The sequence below is a fragment of the Nerophis ophidion genome, linkage group LG16, assembly GCF_033978795.1.
Source record: "Nerophis ophidion isolate RoL-2023_Sa linkage group LG16, RoL_Noph_v1.0, whole genome shotgun sequence".
Lineage (NCBI taxonomy): Eukaryota > Metazoa > Chordata > Actinopteri > Syngnathiformes > Syngnathidae > Nerophis > Nerophis ophidion.
This window is the reverse complement of record NC_084626.1, coordinates 35,666,116-35,687,770: the sequence shown is the minus strand read 5'-3', so window position 1 is coordinate 35,687,770 and position 21,655 is coordinate 35,666,116. Positions and strand designations below refer to the sequence as shown.

At 39.6% G+C, this 21,655-nt stretch overlaps 1 protein-coding gene across 2 annotated transcripts in view; it reads right to left on the bottom strand.

Annotated features, from left to right (window-relative positions):
- Positions 1-21,655, bottom strand: part of raly (RALY heterogeneous nuclear ribonucleoprotein) — a 54,116-nt gene that overhangs the window by 29,187 nt on the left and 3,274 nt on the right. For both annotated transcript variants that reach the window (XM_061875035.1, XM_061875036.1), the window contains exons 2-4: positions 4,164-4,427; positions 4,008-4,080; positions 1,491-1,538 (exon numbers count right to left, since the gene is read on the bottom strand). In XM_061875035.1, coding sequence (XP_061731019.1) covers positions 1,491-1,538; positions 4,008-4,080; positions 4,164-4,427 — 385 coding nt within the window. The remainder of the gene's footprint in view (positions 1-1,490; positions 1,539-4,007; positions 4,081-4,163; positions 4,428-21,655) is intronic.

Below are 21,655 nucleotides of genomic sequence, written 5' to 3'. Positions count from 1 at the left end.
TGAATTTAATGGGGAACATTATCACAATTTCAGAAGGGTTAAAACCAATAAAAATCCATTCCCAGTGGCTTATTTTATTTTTCAAAGTTTTTTTCAAAATTTTACCCATCACGCAATATATCCCGAAAATCAAAGTGCCTGATTTTCACCATCGCTATATCCACCCGTCCATTTTCATGTGACGTCACTGCGTGATGCCAGTACAAACAAACATGGCGGATATAACAGAAAGATATAGCGGCATTAGCTCGGATTCAGACTCGGATTTCAGCGGTTTAAGCGATTCAGCAGATTACGCATGTATTGAAACGGATGGTTGGAGTGTGGAGGCAGGTAGCAAAAACGAAATTGAAGAAGAAACTGAAGCTATTGAACCATATCACGACAGACAGCTGCAACGAGGACAAATTTGGCGATCGCCTTCTAACCAACGATTACATCTTTTGACCACTGGTGCAACTTGAATCCATCGATTGGTATGTGTTTGTTTGGCATTAAATGTGGGTTGAGGGAAAGGCTGGATGCAAATATAGCTACAAATGAGGCGTAATGATGCAACATGTACATACAGCTAGCCTAAATAGAATGTTAGCATCGATTAGCATGCCGTGACCATTGATATGTCTGATTAGCACACTCCACGTAAGTCAACTTGAATCCGTCCCTGTTCGTGTTGTCACACCCTCCGACAACACACCGACGAGGCATGATGTCTCCAAGGTACGGAAAACAGTCGAAAAAAAGGTAAATAACAGAGCTGATTTGACTTGGTGTGTGTAATGTTATTCAGAAAATGGCGGATTGCTTCCTGTTGTGACGTGACGGGTGAAAGGTCAGTGCTCCGACAGCGAACAATTGAAAGGCGTTTAATTCGCCAAATTCACCCTTTTAGAGTTCGGAAATCGTTTAAAAAAACATATGGTCTTTTTTCTGCAACATCAACGCTTACATAGGTCTGGTGATAATGTTCCCCTTTAATGCGGCAGCGTGACCATTCTTTTTTATAAAGTGTGCATGGCAGCTTGTGGTTGGATGAAGAAATCAAACAATAAACATCATACAATTTAAAAAGAAATATGTTTAAATAAAAGAGGAGGAAACAAACTATCTTAAAGGTGTAATGTATTTATACAAACTACATTTTATGAAAGGATGAGTAGGTGTATTACTGTGAGTATATATGGACATATATCTATACCTACCTTGCAATATTATACTAATTATTGTTTAAATATCAGGTAATTATGTGTTGTATTGTTGATCAAGAATGAGATCTGAGAGATAATATTGGACATTAAGACCTTTGCTTTTTCTGATTCTTTTTAGACACACAATATTATTTACATGTTTTTGTTTTTTTACAAATGCCAACAGTGTAAATGTCATTTTTTTTTCTCTTTAAATTGTGGATTTTTGGTTTGTTGTGTTTGCAATAAACAAATAAAGTGTTACCCATAATTTTAAGCCTCCGTGTGAAGACAACATCTCACCTATTGTACAAGTCGTCTCTGAAGTGCTCGTAGTCCAAGTCGTAGGTGCTGAAAGATAAAAAGTCACATGTCACTCAGCAACTCGCTGAAGTTTTATGGATGCGTTTCCTCGATGTTACTTTGAGATGTTTGTCCCCCTCCTCACCCCACCTTATAGATGTCTGCCTATTCAGATGTCGGCATTCCCTCGATTGCATACTTGTGGACTCCCTTTCTCTGCTTTGAATTGTAATGTGCTTTTATAAATGGTAACTTGGGGTTATATTGTCCCATGCTTTCTCACCCTCAACGGAAATGCTGAAATATGGCGGGGTACACCCTGGACAAGTCGCCAACTCATTGCAGGGCCAACACAGATAGACAGACAACATTCACACTCACATTCACACACTAGGGACCATTTAGTGTTGCCAATCAACCAGACGGGTTGAATATGTAACTGAGCTATATGATGACACAAACAGGGCAGAAATGCAATTCATAGAGTCAACTAAGGGACATTATATTATGACAGAGGAAGCAATAAATGCTATAAAAACAATAAAGAAAGGAAAAGCTAACGGTCCAGATGATATAACAACAGAATCATCACTGAAAGCTCTAAATGAACATAGTACCGTATTTTCCGGACTATTACACTGCAAAAAGTCAGTGTTAAAAAAAAAAAAAATTAAGAGTATTTTATTTAAAACTAAGCAAAATTATCTGCCAATAGAACAAGAAAATTAGGCTTGTTGAGACTTTCCAAAACAATTAAAATTAGCTAACCTCAATGAACCCAAAAATACCTTAAAATAAGTATATTCTCACTAATAACAAGTGCACTTTTCTTCATAGAAAACAAAAATATGAGACATTTTTTCTCAATATGTTAAAAAATATTTTTGAATCAATTAAATGCGAGTGCCATTATCTTGACATATTGATATGCACTAGGCATTACATTTCTTGAAACCAGCAAACTTATACTAAAAACTAATTCATTTTTTCTCAACATATTGAGAATATTTCTCAGTATGTTGAAAAATATTCTTAAATTAAGTACATGCTAGTGCAATTATCTTGACATAATGATACGCGCTCTGCATTACCTTTCATAAAACCAGCAAACTTATACTAAAGACTAGTTTATTTTTCTTAAAGGGGAACATTATCACAATTTCAAAAGGGTTAAAAACAATAAAAATCAGTTCCCAGTGGCTTGTTTTATTTTTCGAAGTTTTTTCAAAATTTTACACCTCCCAGAATATCCCTAAAAAAAGCTTTAAAGTTCTTGATTTTCGCTATTTGCGATGCGACTGTCCATTTCCCTGTGACGTCATACAGGGCTGCCAATACAAACAACATGGCGAATAGCACAGCAAGATATAGCGACATTAGCTCGGATTCAGACTCGGAATTCAGCGGCTTAAGTTATCCAACAGATTACGCATGTATTGAAACATATGGTTGGAGTATGGAGGCAGATAGCGAAAACGAAATTGAAGAAGAAACTGAAGCTATTGAGCGAATAGCTATTGAGGCTATTCGGCCATAGCATGGGTGTACCTAATGAAGTAGCCCATAGCATGGCTGCCTTATTAGCATCGCCGGTAAAATGTGCAGACCAAACGATCAGGACTTTCGCATCTTGTGACACTGGAGCAACTTAAATCCGTCGATTGGTAAGTGTTCGTTTCGCATTAAATGTGGGTGTCTAGTTTCAAATGTACATACAGCTAGCGTCAATAGCATGTTAGCATCGATTAGCGTAGTATGTTAGCATCGATTAGCTGGCAGTCATGCTGTGACCAAATATGTCTGATTAGCACATAAGTCAACAACATCAACACAACTCACCTTTGTGATTTCGTTGACTTAATCGTTGCAAATGCATCTGCAGGTTATCCATACATCTCTGTGCCATGTCTGTCGTAGCACCCCCGGTAGAATGTGCAGACACTCCGGCACATTCAATGGGGTCTGGCGGCAGATTTCTTGCCAGTGGTGCAACTTGAATCCCTTCCTTTTAGTGTTGTTACACCCTCCGACAACACACCGACGAGGCATGATGTCTCCAAGGTTCCAAAAAATAGTCAAAAAAACGGAAAATAACAGAGCTGAGACCCCAAGTTTGTAATGTGAAAATGGCAGGTGCATTACCTCGGTGACGTCAGGTTCTGACATCATCGCTACAAGACCGATAAACAGAAAGGCATTTAATTCGCCAAAATTCACCCGTTTAGAGTTCGGAAATCGGTTAAAAAAATACATGGTCTTGTTTCTGCAACATCAAGGTATACATTGACGCTTGCATAGGTTTGGTGATAATGTTCCCCTTTAACGGAAAGGCAGCAGTTAAGAATATAGTTCTCATTATGTAGTATCATTTTCATAAACATACCGGAAAATAATAATAACAAACATGAGAGATCATGACACATCAAATGTGATTAATTAGTCGGAGGTTCACTAGAAATTGTCTTAGGTCAATGTCCTGTGGTGTGTAGTAAAGCAAAGCACCAAAACATGGATTACCTGTAGTGTGAAGAAGACAGGCGCTTTGTGGTTTTATCCCTGCTGGGTTTAGGCTCTCCCGCCATGTTGATGTCTAAGAGAAACACAAGCACACTTCCATTCATTCACGTGAGAAAATGGAAGTTTTTGGACTTATTTGAAGTCGTTGTGACTTACCAAGCGTCTGCCCTGCCAGCACCCGACCGTTCTCGCCAGCGACGGCACCCCTGGCGTGCTTCTCGCTGGCGTACTGGACGAAGGCGTAGCCCTTGTGTACGGAGCAGCCGAGCACGCAGCCGTACCTGGAGAAAATGTTCTCCACGTCTGACTTGCTTACCACCGCCGTGTTGAGGTTGCCGATAAACACCCGCGAGTTGATGGACTTGGGGTCGGTTTTGTTGGTCACGTTGCTGGTCGGCACTTTCAGCGACATCCTGAGACCTGCAGAGGAGAAGATATCAAGTCACTTTCTCTTGATAAGGTTTGTTGTTCGTACACAAAATAATGCGCTCATGTTTTTCTGCATGTTACAGAGCTAAATAACTGAAGTTAATTTTAACCTCGCAAGCAAACATAAAACCACTGGGGTCCAATCTTGTGATTTATATAACTGAGGCATCCTTAAAGTCCTCTCCTTTCTGGCAGTTACAATTGTTTTTAATAGTGTAATTTATGTAAATAAAGTGTTGCTATAGCGTGTTTACTTCAGATGCAACTTCTTTAGTTATTCTAGTGGTGTTCCTCACAGTTCCATGTTAGGTCCTCATTTGGGCTAATCAACTGGTGGCCCGCAAGTTCAGTTCAAAAAAATATATGAGAGACTCATTGTGGAAGTTTGTTTCTTCCCCCTTCAGGGTTCGTCGGACCAACGTGACGACAACACCTTGGAACGTGGGTTTTTAACAGGAGAGTTTTTATTTTTTTGTTGTTGTCATCATCAAAGTTTCCTTCTGCTTTTCAGCAGTCTCGATCCTTCTCTCGCGCTCTCTTTGCTTTTCAGCTCCGTTGTGTGTCTCTCCTGCTCCCACTATCTTCCCCGCTCATGGTCTCCGGCGCTGCTAATAAAGGAACAGGTGATTAGATAACTCGTTCCAGCTGAGATATCCACTCACCTGTTGGCTGCTTCATGGCCGACCCCGCAGGGAACGTGTGGACCGCGCCTCTCTCCACACTCATATTTTAACAGCAGATTCTTAAAATGCTGTCATAGAGATTATCTTTAAGTATCTTTTTTTTTTTTGCAAAAGGTCCTTAATAGTGTTCCTGTAACTCTGACAAAATAAATAGACTGAAATCAAATGTCTACTGAAGAGTACGTTGTTTCTCCGGAATATTAGAACAATTTCCCTTGTGGATCAATATATTTTCTTTAAGTCTAAGGAGTATACAAAATAAGATTAATGATAACAGGGAGAACAGTTTACTTTTTTCATTTTTGTGCCACTAAATCAGGGATTGGCAACCCAAAATGTTGAAAGAGATATATTGGACCAAAAATACAAAAATAAAATATGTCTGGAGCAAAACATTTAAAGCCTTAAATAAGTGCTATAATGAAGGCAACACATGATGTAAGTGTCTATATTGGCTATATTGGCCTACTATCAATGGCTGACGCAAATCTTCGTTGACCGAAATGTGGTATTTTAATTTTTATTCTACACATTTTCACAACATGGGAAATCAGTAGTAAAACGGAGGTTTCTCACAGGATGAGCTAACTTCTGGAAATTACTGGCTCAGAATGGCCAAAGTTATAGATATATGTCCGAGTTTAAGGAAACGGCTGGCTATCTTCTTCTAATGCAGGGGTGTCAAACTCAAATACAGAGTGGGCCAAAATTATAAACTGAACAAAGCCGAGGGCCAAAGTTGAACAACTTAACCTTTTATTAGGGACCCAAACAAGTTTTGCATTGAATATTGAACTAGCAAGGCTTATATAACTTTATAGTGACATGCAAAATCGAGTTTTGTTGGTAGCGGGGGTGTATATTGTAGCGTCCCGGAAGAGTTAAAGCTGCAAGGGTTTCTGGGTATTCGTTCTGTTGTGTTTATGTTGTGTTACGGTGTGGATGTTCCCCTGAAATGTGTTTGTCATTCTTGTTTGGTGTGGGTTCACAGTGTGGTGTAACAGTGTTAAAGTTGTTTATACGTCCACCCTCAGTGTGACCTGTATGGCTGTTGACCAAGTATGCCTTGCATTTACTTGTGTGTGTGTAGAAGCCGCATATATTACGTGACTGGGCCGGCACGCTGTTTGTATGGAGGAAAAGCGGACGTGACGACAGGTTGTAGAGGATGCTAAAAGCAGTACCTTTAAGGCACGCCCCCAATAATGTTGTCCGGGTGGAAATTCGGGAGAATGGTTGTCCCGGGAGATTTTCGGGGGGGCCCTGAAATTCGGGATTCTCCTGGAAAAATCGGGAGGGTTGGCAAGTATGAGAATTAGCATTGAATGTGGTGATACAACGGCACCGCCACTGTATAATACCGGCGGGCCAGCTCTAATGTTAATTTATTATTGCCTCAAGGGCCAAATGAAATTACATGGCCGGCGGGCCAGAGTTTGACACCCATGTTCTAATGTATTTGTAAACAATCTTTGCAAGCTGGGTAACGTTTGCTGTGGTCTGGAACAACATGGCATACAAACAACTACCAGAAATGCAGCCAATATTACATACAGACAATGTGTCGGGAGACATGCAAATATAAATTAAATACACAGAGGACATACGTAAAGGAAATTAAATGAGCTCAAATATACCTAAAAAACGAGGCATAATGATGCAACATGTACATACAGCTAGCCTATTTAGCATGTTAGCACCGATTAGCTTGCTGTCATGCATTGACTAAATATGCTTGATTAACACCTCCAACAAGTCAATAACATCAACAAAACTCACCATTGTGCATTCACGCACAGAATAAAAAGTCTGTGCATTCATGCACAGCATAAAAAGTTTGGTAGACAAAATGAGACAAAGAAGGAGTGGCATAAAAGACATCTTTCTGTGGCATCGTAAGAGAAAGTTATACATGCAAACAAACTACGGTGAGTTAATGGACCGCTGAAATTAGTAGGACAAAACAGCGCTTGCCAAATATTCTCATCAGTGAAGCATGTTTAATATGAACAGTGGGATTTCTAACTACTAAGAAGGTTTGTGTCATGTTTGTCCTCCGACAGAAGTCATAGTAAAACAAAAAAATTAAATGTTTTTCATCTTTTGTCATTTTCACACATCTTTGAAAAAGCTCCAGGGAACCCCTAGGGCGGCGCTAAAAAGCCACGTGCGGCTCTTGAGCAGCGGGTTGCTGACCCCCGCACAAATTAATGGGAACTATTCATTTTATAGTAAGTATTAACAGTAACTATTCATTTATTGTTCCTTTTATTTAGCACTGAAATAAGGCAATGATATCTACTCAGTTCTTCGGTCTTTTTACTTCTAATTACATTGACACCAGTGCTATTAGGTACCAAGTATTGATACCCATTCCTAGTCTAAACTCCATTTCGGAAAATTACATATTAAAAGTTGTTTGCTCGTTGTCTCGAGGGAAGAAATTAAAGCACTTTTTCCTTGCGTCCTTCTGCATCAATATACAGTCAATTCTGCATCATTGTGAAACGTCATGTCACGTGACTTCACATCACATCAAGAGCAAGAAGTGAACACAAGCGGCCATCTTCAAGCGCGACCGAAACATGCCGTTGGAGGCTTCCTGAAACATGAAGAAACAATCCATAAATATGTTACTGTCTCTCCTCTGGCTCTGAGCAGCAGAATTATAGGACATTTTTCATCGGGGTCACTCCAACGCATAAGAAAATGTTCCCTTTGATTCATGTTTGTTGGTCCATTAGAGGCTTTCATCGCAATAACTGCTGCTGTGCTTTCAACATCAGAGTGAAGACGCAAATGTCTCTTCTATTTGATCATCTCTCGGCATGTCAGAGGTCATATAAACAAAGAGTCGACACATTGAAGATGGCACCATCTTCATGTCAGTCAGCTTTGGGGACAGTATGTTCCGCATGACAGCCTGGACTTGGTGTATTTCCACAAATATTTATTGTTTGAGACTCCATCAATCCATCCATTTTCTACCGCTTATTCCCTTTGGGGTCGCGGGAGGCGCTGGTGCCTATCTCAGCTACAATCAGGCGGAAGGTGGGATATACACTGGACAAGTCACCAACTTGTCGCAGGGCCAACACAGATAGACAGACAACATTCACACTCACATTCACACATTAGGGCCAATTTAGTGTTGCCAATCAACCTATCCCCAGGTGCATGTCTTTGGAAGCGGGAGGAAGCCGGAGTACCCGGAGGGAACCCACGCATTCACGGGGAGGACATTCAAACTCCACACAGAAAGATCCCGAGCCCGGGATTGAACCCTGACTACTCAGGACCTTCGTATTGTGAGGCAGACGCACTAACCCCTCTGTCACTGTGAAGCCCTGTTTGAGAGACTCTTGTATGTATGTATATTTATACCTAGTTAGCAAGTAAATATGTGTCATTGAATTAATGCGGGGCAGCACGGTGCTGGAGGGGTTAGTGCAGGGGTAGGGAACCTACGGCTCTCAAGCCAGATGTGGCTCTTTTGATGACTGCATCTGGCTCTCAGATAAATCTTAGCTGACATTGCTTAACACGATAAGTAATGAATAATTCCACTGGTAATCAGTGTTAAAAATAACGTTCAAAATTAAAAACGTTCTCATGCGTTTTAATCCATCAATCCAAGAAGTCGCATTAATGGTAAGAAGTTTTTTTATTTATTATTAGTTAGCTCCAGAATAACAATGTTATTAAAAAGAATAAGAAAATTATTATACTCTAAAAATGTTAATCTTACTTAAAAATGCACACATTTAGTTGTATTCATTGTTAAAAAATATTGGTAACAATTTAGTATGGGGAACACATTCTAAGTAACAAAAACTTAAGACTTAATTGGACACTAGGGGAACATATAAGGGTTAGGGTTACTAATAGGCAATAATTCTGAGGTTATTGAGGGAAGACTCTTAATTAATGACTTACTGCTTGTATAACAAGGCCATGCAGAATAAGGCCTTAATAAGTACTTAATAATGACTAATTAAGAGCCAATATGTTACTAATTTACATGTTAATAAGCAACTAATTAATGGTGACTATGTTCTCCATACTAAAGTGTTACCAAAATATTATGTGGCTCTCATGGAAATACATTTTAAATTTTTTGGCTTTCATGGCTCTCTCAGCCAAAAAGGTTCCCGACCCCTGGGTTAGTGTTAGCCGTGTTAGCGCCCCCCGCGACTCCAAAGGGAATAAGCGGTAGAAAAATGGATGGATGGATGGATGGATGAATTAATGCGATCCCTCCTTCGCACACAAAACAGAGAACAGATGAGAACGACAGAAACCCAGTGACAAACAAAATGGCTTTTTGTTTTATATCCACAATTTTTGAACCAGTACGTCAGAAGCTTGGTTCAGCTCACTGGAGAAGAACCACATTTAATTATGGAGTAGCACTTGGGCACTGTAAAGTAAATACAACAGTGCATTGAATATGGGATAGATCCATAGAACCAAATCAACCCGTGTGTCCTTGTTCCCATTGGGTTGAGCCGAGGATGTCGTTGTGGTTTGTGCAGCCCTTTCAGACACTTGGGATTAAGGGCTTGTGGAGAGACGGAGCCGACGAGCCGACAGCAGGATAGGACAAACAGCGGTCCTGCCCGAGATGGCGGTCAGGAGGCGGAGCATGCAGCGGAGCGGAGAGGCGGGGCACGCCTGGAGCGACACTGCAGCCATCAGAGTCAGGTGCGTAAACGACACAACTGCTCTCAATCCCTGCATCTTCTGCTGCAGCATAAAAGGGGAGAAGGAGGAGCAATCGTGGCAGAAGAAGGAGAGGAAACGACGGACAACAAAGACAACGAAGACGATGAGAACGACCCAGAGGAAGATGAGCCACCGCGGAAGACGCAGCCACCGAAAGGCACGCCGAGACGATCAGGAAAGGAGGTCGGGCTAGAAATTGGCGCGACCAGCTGGAACCAAAACATAGATAGATAGATAGATAGTACTTTATTGATTCCTTCAGGAGAGTTCCTTCAGGAAAATTGAAATTCCAGCAGCAGTGTACAGAGTTGAGATCAATTTAAAAAAAAGTAAAAAGTAAATAATGGGGGTTTAAAAGGAAACAAAATAGAGAAATATTACAAAAAGAATAAAAACAATGGGAATAACAATATAACAGTAAAATAAGAATATAACAAGACAAAGTAGGCAGTAGTGACCATGTTATGAAAACGTATTGCACTGTTAATGTTTTGCATCCCCTGTCATCCTAATAACCCCCGTCCCCCGTCCCAGAGAGGAGTTGTACAGTCTAATGGCGTGTGGGACAAAGGAGTTCTTGAGTCTATTAGTTCTGCACTTGGGATGAAGCAGTCTAGCACTGAACAGGCTCCTCTGGCTACTGATAACGCTATGCAGAGGGTGACTGGCATCATCCAGGATGCTCACTAGTTTGTCCACAGTCCTCTTCTCTGCCACCATCACCAGTGAGGCCAGTTTCATTCCAATTGTAGAACCGGCCCGCCTGATCAGTTTCTCAAGTCTGAAGCTGTCCTTCTTAGATGTACTGCCCCCCCCAGCACACTACCATGTAGAACAGAACACTGGCAACCACAGACTGGTAGTACATCCACAGGAGTTTTCTACAAATGTTGAAGGAGTGCAGTCTCCTGAGGAAGTACAGCCTGCTCTGTCCTTTCTTGTACTGGTGGTCCGTGTTAACAGTCCAGTCCAGCTTATTGTCCACCCAAACCCCGAGGTACTTGAATGAGTCCACGGTCTGTACCTAAACTCCCTTGATCACAATAGGTTGTGACCGTGGACTCGACCTCCCAAAGTCAATGACCAGCTCCTTGGTCTTTGACGGATTGAAACAAAAAACAAGAGTCAAACCTGCAACAATGCGTCTTGCATCGATGGTCACTGCAACCCACACGATGACGGCTGGAGACCTGTCACAGGGCTTTGTAAATAAACTTTGATTGATTGATTCAACCCTTCTGATTGTATGCGTCTTCCATTTAAATTTGGTAATAACAGGACCTTAGGTCAAGGACAGACAAGCATTTTAAACCAGTTAGTGGGGACAGCACTTCTTCCAAGTTTGTCAGTGCATAGGAACCTTTGATGGTTTGAGAGTTTCATCCAACCGTCCATCCATTTTCAACTGCTTCTCCCGTTCGGGGTCGCGGGGTGCTGGAGCCTATCTCAGCTGCATTCAGGCAGAAGGCGGGTTACACCCTAGACAAGTTGCCACCTCATCGCAGGGCCAACACAGATAGCGTCCTAATTTCTGAAATCGATGCACTAACGCAGTGTAACGTTCTTTTTCCTGACAACAACTATGGCCGATGCAGATGGAGACTTAGACATGCGGATGATACCGGAATCCAGCAATTTTTGAAGATGCTTTCTGACCACATCTATGTCAAGAGGGTGGATTGGTCTAGCTCGTTGTTTAAAAAGCATATCGTCACTAATTCTGATGTGATGCGTCACTTTGTCGGTACACCCAAAATCCAAATCACGATCGGCAAAGACTTTCGGCATGGCCCTAAGTCATTTTGGGATCTGTTTTTTTTCCACACAGGTGGTAAAGGGGAGTCGCCAAAATCAAGATCAATTTGGTCAGCTCTGGGGATTTGGTCTACAATATGCTCATCACCAATCATTTGCTGAACAGCATGAATATCGGCCAGCACTGTCCGGAAGTCGTTTGTTTTATTATTCTTTACTACACATGGTAAGGGACTAGAGAAATTACATCAGGGAACTTACAACTTACAATCTTCGGGGAGGGGAAAACTCAAACAAGGCTTACCCCGAGACCCACTTCTTGTCAAGGGTGCTGTCCACCAATGTAAGCTGTACTATAGGCACTACTCGAGGGACGATATCTGGTACCTTCACATTACCTTTGGCCACCATGCTTTGTCCTCGTGTCGCACTTCTAGTACCTTAAAAAACACTCCATAGTCTGGGAAGGTTTTGGGGGTTTCCATTCATTTTTTTCAACGTACCTGGAGTAAATGACATCTAGCGTATTGCTACCAATAAGGACTTGTGGCATTCTATTAAGATCAGGGACTACTACCGCTAATGTGGGAACTTCAATTTCTGTCCAGATTAAATTCTTCAGGGAATGCTAAATTCAGTTTTATATATCCAAGGTATGGCACCAACTGACCGTTTGCGCATTTTACTTCCAGCTTTACATCCACCAAGTCCTCCAGGGACTGCAAGCAACAATGAAACAGGTCCTTCATGTAAATTGACTGTGTGTGGCTACTTGAGACCCCTGTGTCCAGAAGACCGTTTTGCATTCAATCTGGGTTACAACAGTAAACTTGTATTACAACATTCCATCTCTTCAAATTCCATTAAGGTGTTTTTCTTCAGGTGCAAAATAATAATACAGCAATACCTCAATTTACAAGCTTAATTAGTTCTGTGACTGAGCTCTTAACCCTTGCATCTCAAATCAATGTCTCCCATTGAAATAAATTGAAATCATTTGAATTGGTGCTCGGTCCCCCTACAAAAACACAATTTGAACATGTAACATTCTTATAAAAAAGACAAAATAACTTTTAGAAATATTGTATAAAACAATATAATAGAATGTACCATTGACAACTATAGAAGATTTATGAGATAATGTAATAATATATAGCATTTACTTTGGAGAGTGGATTTTTACAATATCTCCTTCCAGCTGTTTCTTCATCAAACACACCATCAGCAACTTTTCAATATTTTTATTGAAAAATGCCTCGTTTGGATATTATTCAAACATCCTTGGCTGGCGTTACACTCATTCGGCTTCAGTTTGGTGCAGACTAGCAGTTGAAATTGCTTCGCTAAGTTTGTCTTCCCTCCATCCATTTTCTATCGCAAGTTTTTAATCATTTATTTTTCTAATTCAATGAATATCATCCACCTCTTATTCTCAGTCCACACTCATTTCCACCATCCCATTGTTAGAAAACAACATTTTGTCGAAATCCTGCTATAAGCTAATGCTAGTGAGTAAGGCTTAATGTTATGGATGGATTTTACGGGGTTTGCCATGACATTTGCTATGCAAACTAATCCTTGTATTCAAATGTTTGCTTTCAACATAAAACACAACAACGAGGCAAAAAACAGCTCTTATCTCAAAACACTTAAGTTGAGGTACCACAGTACTGTAATCGATATCTAAAACTAGATAATAAATTACAGAACAATGTATAGACTTGTTCTTTACTAAAATGATCCAGATTGTTTTTGTTGGAAACTAGCACTCTAACATAGATTTTTTTTAATTAAAATTTCATTTAATTAACTTGCCTTCTTTGAGGGTGGGATGTGCCATTAAAGGGGGGCCTGCAGGCTTTATGATGGAAGAAAGACTGCATGTTAGGAATGCTCTTTGTAGCAGAAATTGTGACCTCAAAAGGCTCACCTTTTTTGTAAGGGGCGCCGAAAATATTAATATCCACTTAGGGATTGTTAAAGTATTTCTGATTCTGATAAAACAAACACAGGGAAACTGTGCAAGAAAAAAAACTGAAGGGAGCTAACTAGAAAGAAATGCAAAACAAGAGGTCAAAAAAAGGCTACAAACCATGAAAGTTTCTCCTAACATTAGGGAATGATCCCACAACCAACAAAGAAAAGAGACCGACGTAAAAAGGCCTTCAACACCAGGTGAGACAATCGACGCAAACAAGCCGCAGGTGAGGAGGGAAGCGCTCAGAAAGAAAGTAAAGCTGGGGCAAACAGAATACAAACAAAACAGGAGATGGAAATAAAATAAGACCGTAAAACAGTAGGTAAAGCCAAAAACACAGGAAACACACCCAAAAACTACAAACCCCGTTTCCATATGAGTTGGGAAATTGTGTCAGAAGTAAATATAAACGGCATACGATGATTTGCAAATCCTTTTCAACCCATATTCAGTTGAATGCACTAAAAAGACAAGGTATTTGATGTTCAAACCCATAAACTTTATTTATTTTTTTTGCAAATAATAATTAACTTAGAATTTCTTGGCTGCAACATGTGCCAAAGTAGTTGGGGAAGGGCATGTTCGTCACTGTGTTACATCACCTCTTCTTTTAATAACACTCAATAAATGTTTGGGAACTGAGGAAACTAATTGTTGAAGCTTTGAAAGTGGAATTCTTTTCCATTCTTGTGTAATGTAGAGCTTCGGTCGTTCAACAGTCCAGGGTCTCCGCTGTCGTATTTTACGCTTCATAATGAACCACACATTTTCGATGGGAGACAGGTCTGAACTGCAGGCGGGCCAGGAAAGTACTCGCACTCTTTTACTACAAAACCACGCTATTGTAACACGTGGCTTGACATTGTCTTGCTGTAATAAGCAGGGGTGTCCATGATAACGTTGCTTGGATGACAACATATTGCTCCAAAACCTGTATGGACCTTTCAGCATTAATGGTGCCTTCACAGATGTGTAAGTTACCCATGCCTTGGGCACTAATACACCCCCATACCATCACAGATGCTGGCTTTTGAACTTTGCGCCTATAACAATCCGGATGGTTATTTTCGTCTTTGTTCTGGAGGACACCACGTCCACAGTTTCCAAATATAATTTGAAATGTGTACTCATCAGACCACAGAACACTTTTCCACTTTGCATCAGTCCATCTTAGATGAGCTCGGGCCCAGAGAAACCAGCGGCATTCCTGTGTGTTATTGATAAAGGTCTTTCGCTTTGCATAGTAGAGTTTTAACTTGCATTTACAGATATGGCGACCAACTGTTGTTACTGACAGCGGTTTAATAAAGTGTTCCTGAGCCCATGTGGTGATATCCTTTACACACTGATGTCGGTTTTTGATGCTGTACCGCCTAAGGGATCAAAGGTCTGTGATATCATCGCTTACGTGCAGTGATTTTTCCAGATTCTCTGAACCTTTTGATGATTTTACGGACCGTAGATGGTAAAATCCCTAAATTCCTTGCAATAGCTCTTTGAGAAATGTTGTTCTAAAACTGTTCAACGATTTGCTTACAAAGTGGTGACCCTCGCCCCATCCTTGTTTGTGAATGACTTAGCATTTCATGGAAGCTGCTTTTATACCCAATCACGGCACCCACCTGTTCCCAATTAGCCTGCACACCTGTGGGATGTTCCAAATAAGTGTTTGATGAGTATTTCTCAACTTTATCAGTATTTATTGCCACCTCTCCCAACTTCTTTGTCATGTGTTGCTGGCATCAAATTCTAAAGTTAATGATTATTTGCACACAAAAAAAAGTTTATCAGTTTGAACATCAAATATGTTGTCTTTGTTGCATATTCAACTGAATATGGGTTGAAAATGATTTGCAAATTATTTACATCTAACACAATTTCCCAACCCATATGGAAACGGGGTTTGCAAAACAAAGAATGGCCTGGTGCACGGGTCGTAACACTGCATTCATTATGAAGATGGCTTTTTTATGTATCTTTGACGGACAAACGTCATTACTGTTACAAATAAATCACCCACTGTCAGCAAAAATGGATCAATTGGAATTTTCATCATCTGTAAATCTCATCCCACCCGCCACACCTCCCTTCATCACTACCATCTTCTCCTCCTCCTGTCCTCCCTGGGAACAGCCTTTGCTCCCAGACATCCTATTTCCTGGGAACTAAGTAGCAGCAAGCAGGATGAGGGAAGATGAGGAGCATTAACTTCCGCTAATGTCCTTAATGTGTGGAGCGCCTCACCTCTTCTTCACCTCACTGACCTTTTCAACTCACACTGATGACTTCTGGGAGAATGTGTGACACCTTGATGGACACTCGCTGGCCAAATATATGAATCTTCCTAAGGGTATATGGAATGATATGTTGCGGTCATGGCAGTGAATCACGTATTTTATCAGGTCATAAAAGTCATTGTTTTCTTCCAGGCAACACACACACACACACACACACACACACACACACGCTGTCACACACTGACACACACAAACAGGGAAGTGGGATAAAGATGTCAGCAGTGTCCGCAACCTCAGCATCATTGATTTAACCTCTACCCCTTCATTTGTGAAGTACAGGGAAGACAATTAGGAATAAAGCCTCATTATAAAACTGGTTATGTTGAATACCAGACTGACAATTTATATTTGAGCTGCGCAAATTTTTTTTTTTAAGCATTTTAATTCCATTCAAACTACATGTATTTTTTAAATATCTATGATTTTTATTTTTACTTAACCTATACAGATTTAGCGCTCACTGTTTAGCATCTTCTGCTAAAAAATAAGAATACGTAGCAGGAGAGATCAGTGACGAAGACAGAATTTAACAAGACCCCAAAGGGAATAAGCCGTAGAAAATTGATGGATGGATGGAAAAGATTACACTAGAAAATGCAAATTTGAAAGGGTTACAAGATGTGGGGGGGAAAAAAGTTTAAATGTTATCAGACAAGAAGCCATTATGCTAACATTAAAAAGCAGAGATGTCGGATTTTTTAATTATGATATTAACTACTTTGGGTTGATTTTTATGTGTCTGGTTAACAAAAAGGTGTTACATTTTTTATGTATGATACGATACGATCCCGGTACCTGCGAAACGATACAAATACTTGATTTTCGGTACTTCTGTTTGTGTTCATGTGTTAATAAATGTTAATTAGTTTCATAATAAAAAAAAATTCTTTGTTTAACATTAAACAAGGAACTGGTAATGATAAATGTGCGATCATGTTGTTATATCTTGATTTCTTATACTCCTGAGTCTCATTTGCAAGTAATATATGGTGGACTTTGGATGCACTTGCAATTCTCATACAATAGATAGCAATAGTGTATAGGCAACGGTGTGTAAACCAGTCCTACAAAGTGTTTATACTGTAAGTATTGTACTTTTTACACAACAGCTTTTTTATTGTAATTTGCATCCAGTGAGGGGTGGTAACAAGCTACATGTGGCAATGCCATGTAGCTTAACTACATTTTCGAGTAGTTTAGCGTTAGCTTCGCTACTTTTTGAAGCAGTAGCGATTGCAGTAGCTCAGCTATTTTTATTTCTATTTTTTATCCATAAAAGCTACAAGATAAAAAGAGAGAAAATGGAGTGCAGCTCTATTCATCCATTACTGTTGGTCCGTCTCCAGGGACAAAATAAATACGGAGAAACTTCATAGTAATTGGCTGGTTTACGTAAGGTGAGTCACAAATGGCTGAGGTCAAAATCAATCAAAGGCAAGATAGGGTAGGTCATTACGCTTTAATACCAGGAAACAAATTCAAACACCTTGCTCCCAGCGGTGGCAGAAATAATATGAGGCGAGGGTCCAGCTTAAATAACAATGTTTCTTTCAGGGTGCATCAAAAGGCCATTTACCAATACTTCTATGTAATCAACATTATTTTTAACATTGTAGGAATGTTCCAATTTGTTCTGACTAACAGCTGTGTGAGCAAACCACTAATGCCGCTTACTGGTAAAAAAAAAAAAAAGAAATATAGGATTCCAGTCCTGATCCAAAAATATGTTTACTTTTTTTGATTTATGCTCACGTTAAGATGGAGTTTGTTAAAGTCTGTTTAGTGAGACATTGTTATGTAATTTTCCTTAGGCCATGTTATTGTCATTCTGCGACTGTGGTTTTTGTTGAAACATTCCTTTATCCTGTCCCCATTCCATATATTGTTGGTGTTTTTTCATACTATTATTATTATTATTGTTTAACTACCTTTGTTTCCAGAGTCTTCCCCCCTCATTTTTTACATTGTATTGCAACGTTGCAAGTTAAAAGAAATGGTAAAATGTTGACAATCCAGACAGAGGGCATGTTTTCAGTTTGTGTTTATTGCCAAAAAAAAAAAAATCAATATGAGCATTTATTATCTGCCTATTTGTTTGGTGGAAAGTTGTCCCTTAAGTTGAGATATATATTTATATATATATATATATATATATATATATATATATATATATATGTTATGTGGATGTAGCAAGCTACTTTTGTTGTGTAGCTTTCTACAATTCTATGTAGCTACAATTAATTGAGAGTAACTAGTAGCTTAGCTCACTACATTTTCCAAGTAGTATTTTCTGCACTTTGTAGTTATGTTGGGTTAAAAATACACTCTTGGTGTGGATTATTACGATTAGTATTATTATGTTGTTGTTGTGACGACTACAACTTGATAGTTGTGGTCGATGTGTCTGTTTGTTAACAACATAACTCAAAATGTCGCGGGCAGATTTTTATGAAACTTTCAGAAAATGTGCAAAATTGGATAAGAAACAAATGATTATATTTTGGCCCTTATCCAGATCATTTCTACGAGTCTGCTTTACATTTGCATTTCTTTGTGTGAGTCTACGCTACAGCGGCCCCGCTAAATATTTTCATCATTACGCTATAGATAACTCAGAAAGTTATGGGCAGATTTTCATCCAACTTTTTGGAAATATCTAAAATGGAATAAAGAAACAGCCGGTGCATTTTGTGGCTGATCTGAATCTTTTCTACTATGTTAACTTACGTTTACGTCACGAACAAGACACAATGGCAGTAATTGACTGACTTAAGTCTGTTTCTTTCATTTTGCTATAGATAGCTCAAAAAGTTATGGCTGGATTTTGAATAAACCTTTAGAAATTGGGATATGGAACAAGGGATTACACTGTGGGGTTGATCCGAATCACCAACAGGATTCAGGACTTTTTTACTAATGGGAGGTAAGACCTGGCTGAGATCTGCACTCTCTGAGTGTTTTTCTAGTTCAGTTATGAAACACAAAAAGGTGAAATCTTGTGGAAGAGCTTCCTGAGTTCTGCTGAGGAGCAAAATTTATGCGTCAGGGGTGGGATAGATCTGTCCAGATGAAAACATATTATAGACATTTGATGCTTTTATCGTTCCGCATTGTATGGAATCACTCCCGCAGGTATCCCCCTCATTAAAAGAGCATCCGTGGAATGTCTTCCCATCAAACTGAGAGGCCTTTTAGTGGCATTCAAAGAAAGAAACGTCTACCTCCATGAGTGCACGCTGATTTGGTTAAATGTTAAATTACATGAAAAAACATCACTGGGGGGAAGATAACAAAGAACACACTGGGAAGAGCTGCCAATTTTTTTCCATAAACCTTTTCCAGGGAAAAATCTAAAGGGCATTAAAGAATATTTTTCAAATTTTTTCCAAAATGTTATCCAATTTGCGATTTTATTCTGTGAGCTGTGACTCAGCCAAACCATTCATTGGGAAAGGCAACATTTGGGCTCCTTGAAGGGCTGCCATTGTCTTCCAGAGATGTTGATAGACCAGGGCAAGGCTCAATCCAGTCAGCAGATGACCTGTTATCACTGTTCCAAATAGATTGATATGTATTTTCAATGTCTTTGACAGAAAGAACTGCCAGGCACAGGACTCGCCACTTCTCCCAAGAGTCTCTCATGTATCCAGCAGCAAACAGGACAGGCAAGTACCACCGAGTCTGTGCTTCTCATCGAGAAGATCTTGTCAATTGAGGTAAGAGACAAGCTTATCAATTCCATGTTTTAGATTTCGGGGAACAGTGCAAAAGAGAGGCTCTTTAGAGACTGATGTGATATGGAGAAGGAGTAGAATTGAACAAGCCCTGCTTCTTCCAACTCCCTTTCGGACATTGCATTGTGAACTGTTATCAGTAGCTATACGTCAATGAAGCCCTTTTTTGTATGTTTAAATAAATTAAATTGAACTAAACTAGCTATTGACAACTTAATAATATTTATTTATCTTTACAACACATTGTGTCAGTTACATTCTTTATATGTGTCACAAACTTCTCCATCTCTTTGCCTATGTTAGCTTTGTACACATATGTTCCTGACTATGTATTTACTACCTCTACTGGGTAGATCCTGTGTACTTGTTACCACTACTTGGTGATAGTAGTAAGTACACATGTACACACACTGCAAACGTGTGCACTCCAAATGTAGCTGTCTGGGAGCGATCCCATTCCTGACAGCTGTGAATTACTATAGACTGTAAATGGTAAATAATCTGTGCTGTATTTTATGTAGCACTTTTACTATACCTGCACGATACCCAAAGTGCTTTATGTTATACGATCACATACACACACACACACTCATACTGATATACTGTACTGGAAATGTAATGATCAATGGTTATTATTTTCATGGTGTTCTTGAATATGTGGTGAAAGTGCTTATACACACACTGAAATATTTTAACCACATTTTATTTAAAATATATAAGCAGCACAAACACACAAATTTACTTTCCTAGGCAGAAGAAACCTTAAATATAGAGTTTTTTCATATATTTATCGTTTTCTGTTTTAATTTGTAACGCTATTAGAGCCGTGATTCTCAAACTGTGGTATGTGTACCATTAGCGGTACGCAGGCTCTATCTAGTGCAGGGGTGCCAAACGGCGGAATCAGGCCAGCGAACGGGTTGTATCCCGTCCACGGTAGGAGTTTGCTCAATATAATAATGAGCCGAAATTTTTGAAAGAAAGAAACTACTGTTCGAAATGTTTCCACTAGATGTCGCAATAGCAATTCTTTGCATCTTTGTAGATAATGCTACATATGTAAAAAATAATAAACCACAGGATGTGTCACGCTTTTGGATCATGTTTTGTTTTTGTCATGTTATGTTTTGTTTTTTGGACATCCAGTTCTTGTGTTTGCACTTCCTTGTTTTCTTTGTTACCATTGCTACTCATTAGTTTCCACCTTGTCTCCAAGTCCCACCCCGGTCCTCAGTTCGCACACCTGCTGGTTAATTATCACTGCTAGTATTTAAGCCACAGTTGCCTGATAGTCAGTCTGGCAACTTTACCTTACCTACCGATGTACCTACACATCCCGTATTCATCTGCTTCATGCCTTGCTGTTTGTTTTAGTCCACGCCATGTAAGTTTTGTATTCATGCCTCAGTGCAAGTTTTGTTTTTTCATGCCACAGTGCAAGTGTTTTTGTTTCATGTTTGTAGTTTGTAGCATTTATGCTAGTCTTTTGTTTTTTCATTAGCCAAGTTTGTTTTCCGCCATCGTGCGCGCCCTTTGTTTGCCTTTTGTTGTAGTCTGTTTGTTTAGTAATAAATCGACATGTACTTACATTCACGTCTGGCTTGTGCCAATCATCCTTTGCGTAGCAGAAACATCCCAAGTCCAAGTCCATGTTTGACAGGAGGTTAGTGCACCAGTCGAGAAAAATGAGCAAACTACATAACTAACACCCTGTAATTTGATTTGGGAATCATTTTTTTATCTTGATAGATTGAAAATTAACACCAATGAGCTGACTGTTGAACATTATCTCATAATTTGAGAAAGAATAAATAACAACAAATAAATATATAATACTAAGGTGGCGACTTGTCCAGGGTATACACCCCCTTCCGCCCGATTGTAGCTGAGATAGGCACCAGCTCCCCTACCCCCCACGCGACCCCAAAGGGAATAAGCGGTATAAAATGGATGGAAATATATAATACTATTAACCGCAACATGTAAGTGTAAAAAATAAACCAACAACTTTAGGATTTTTACATTTTCAAAATGTGCTTGTTCTATT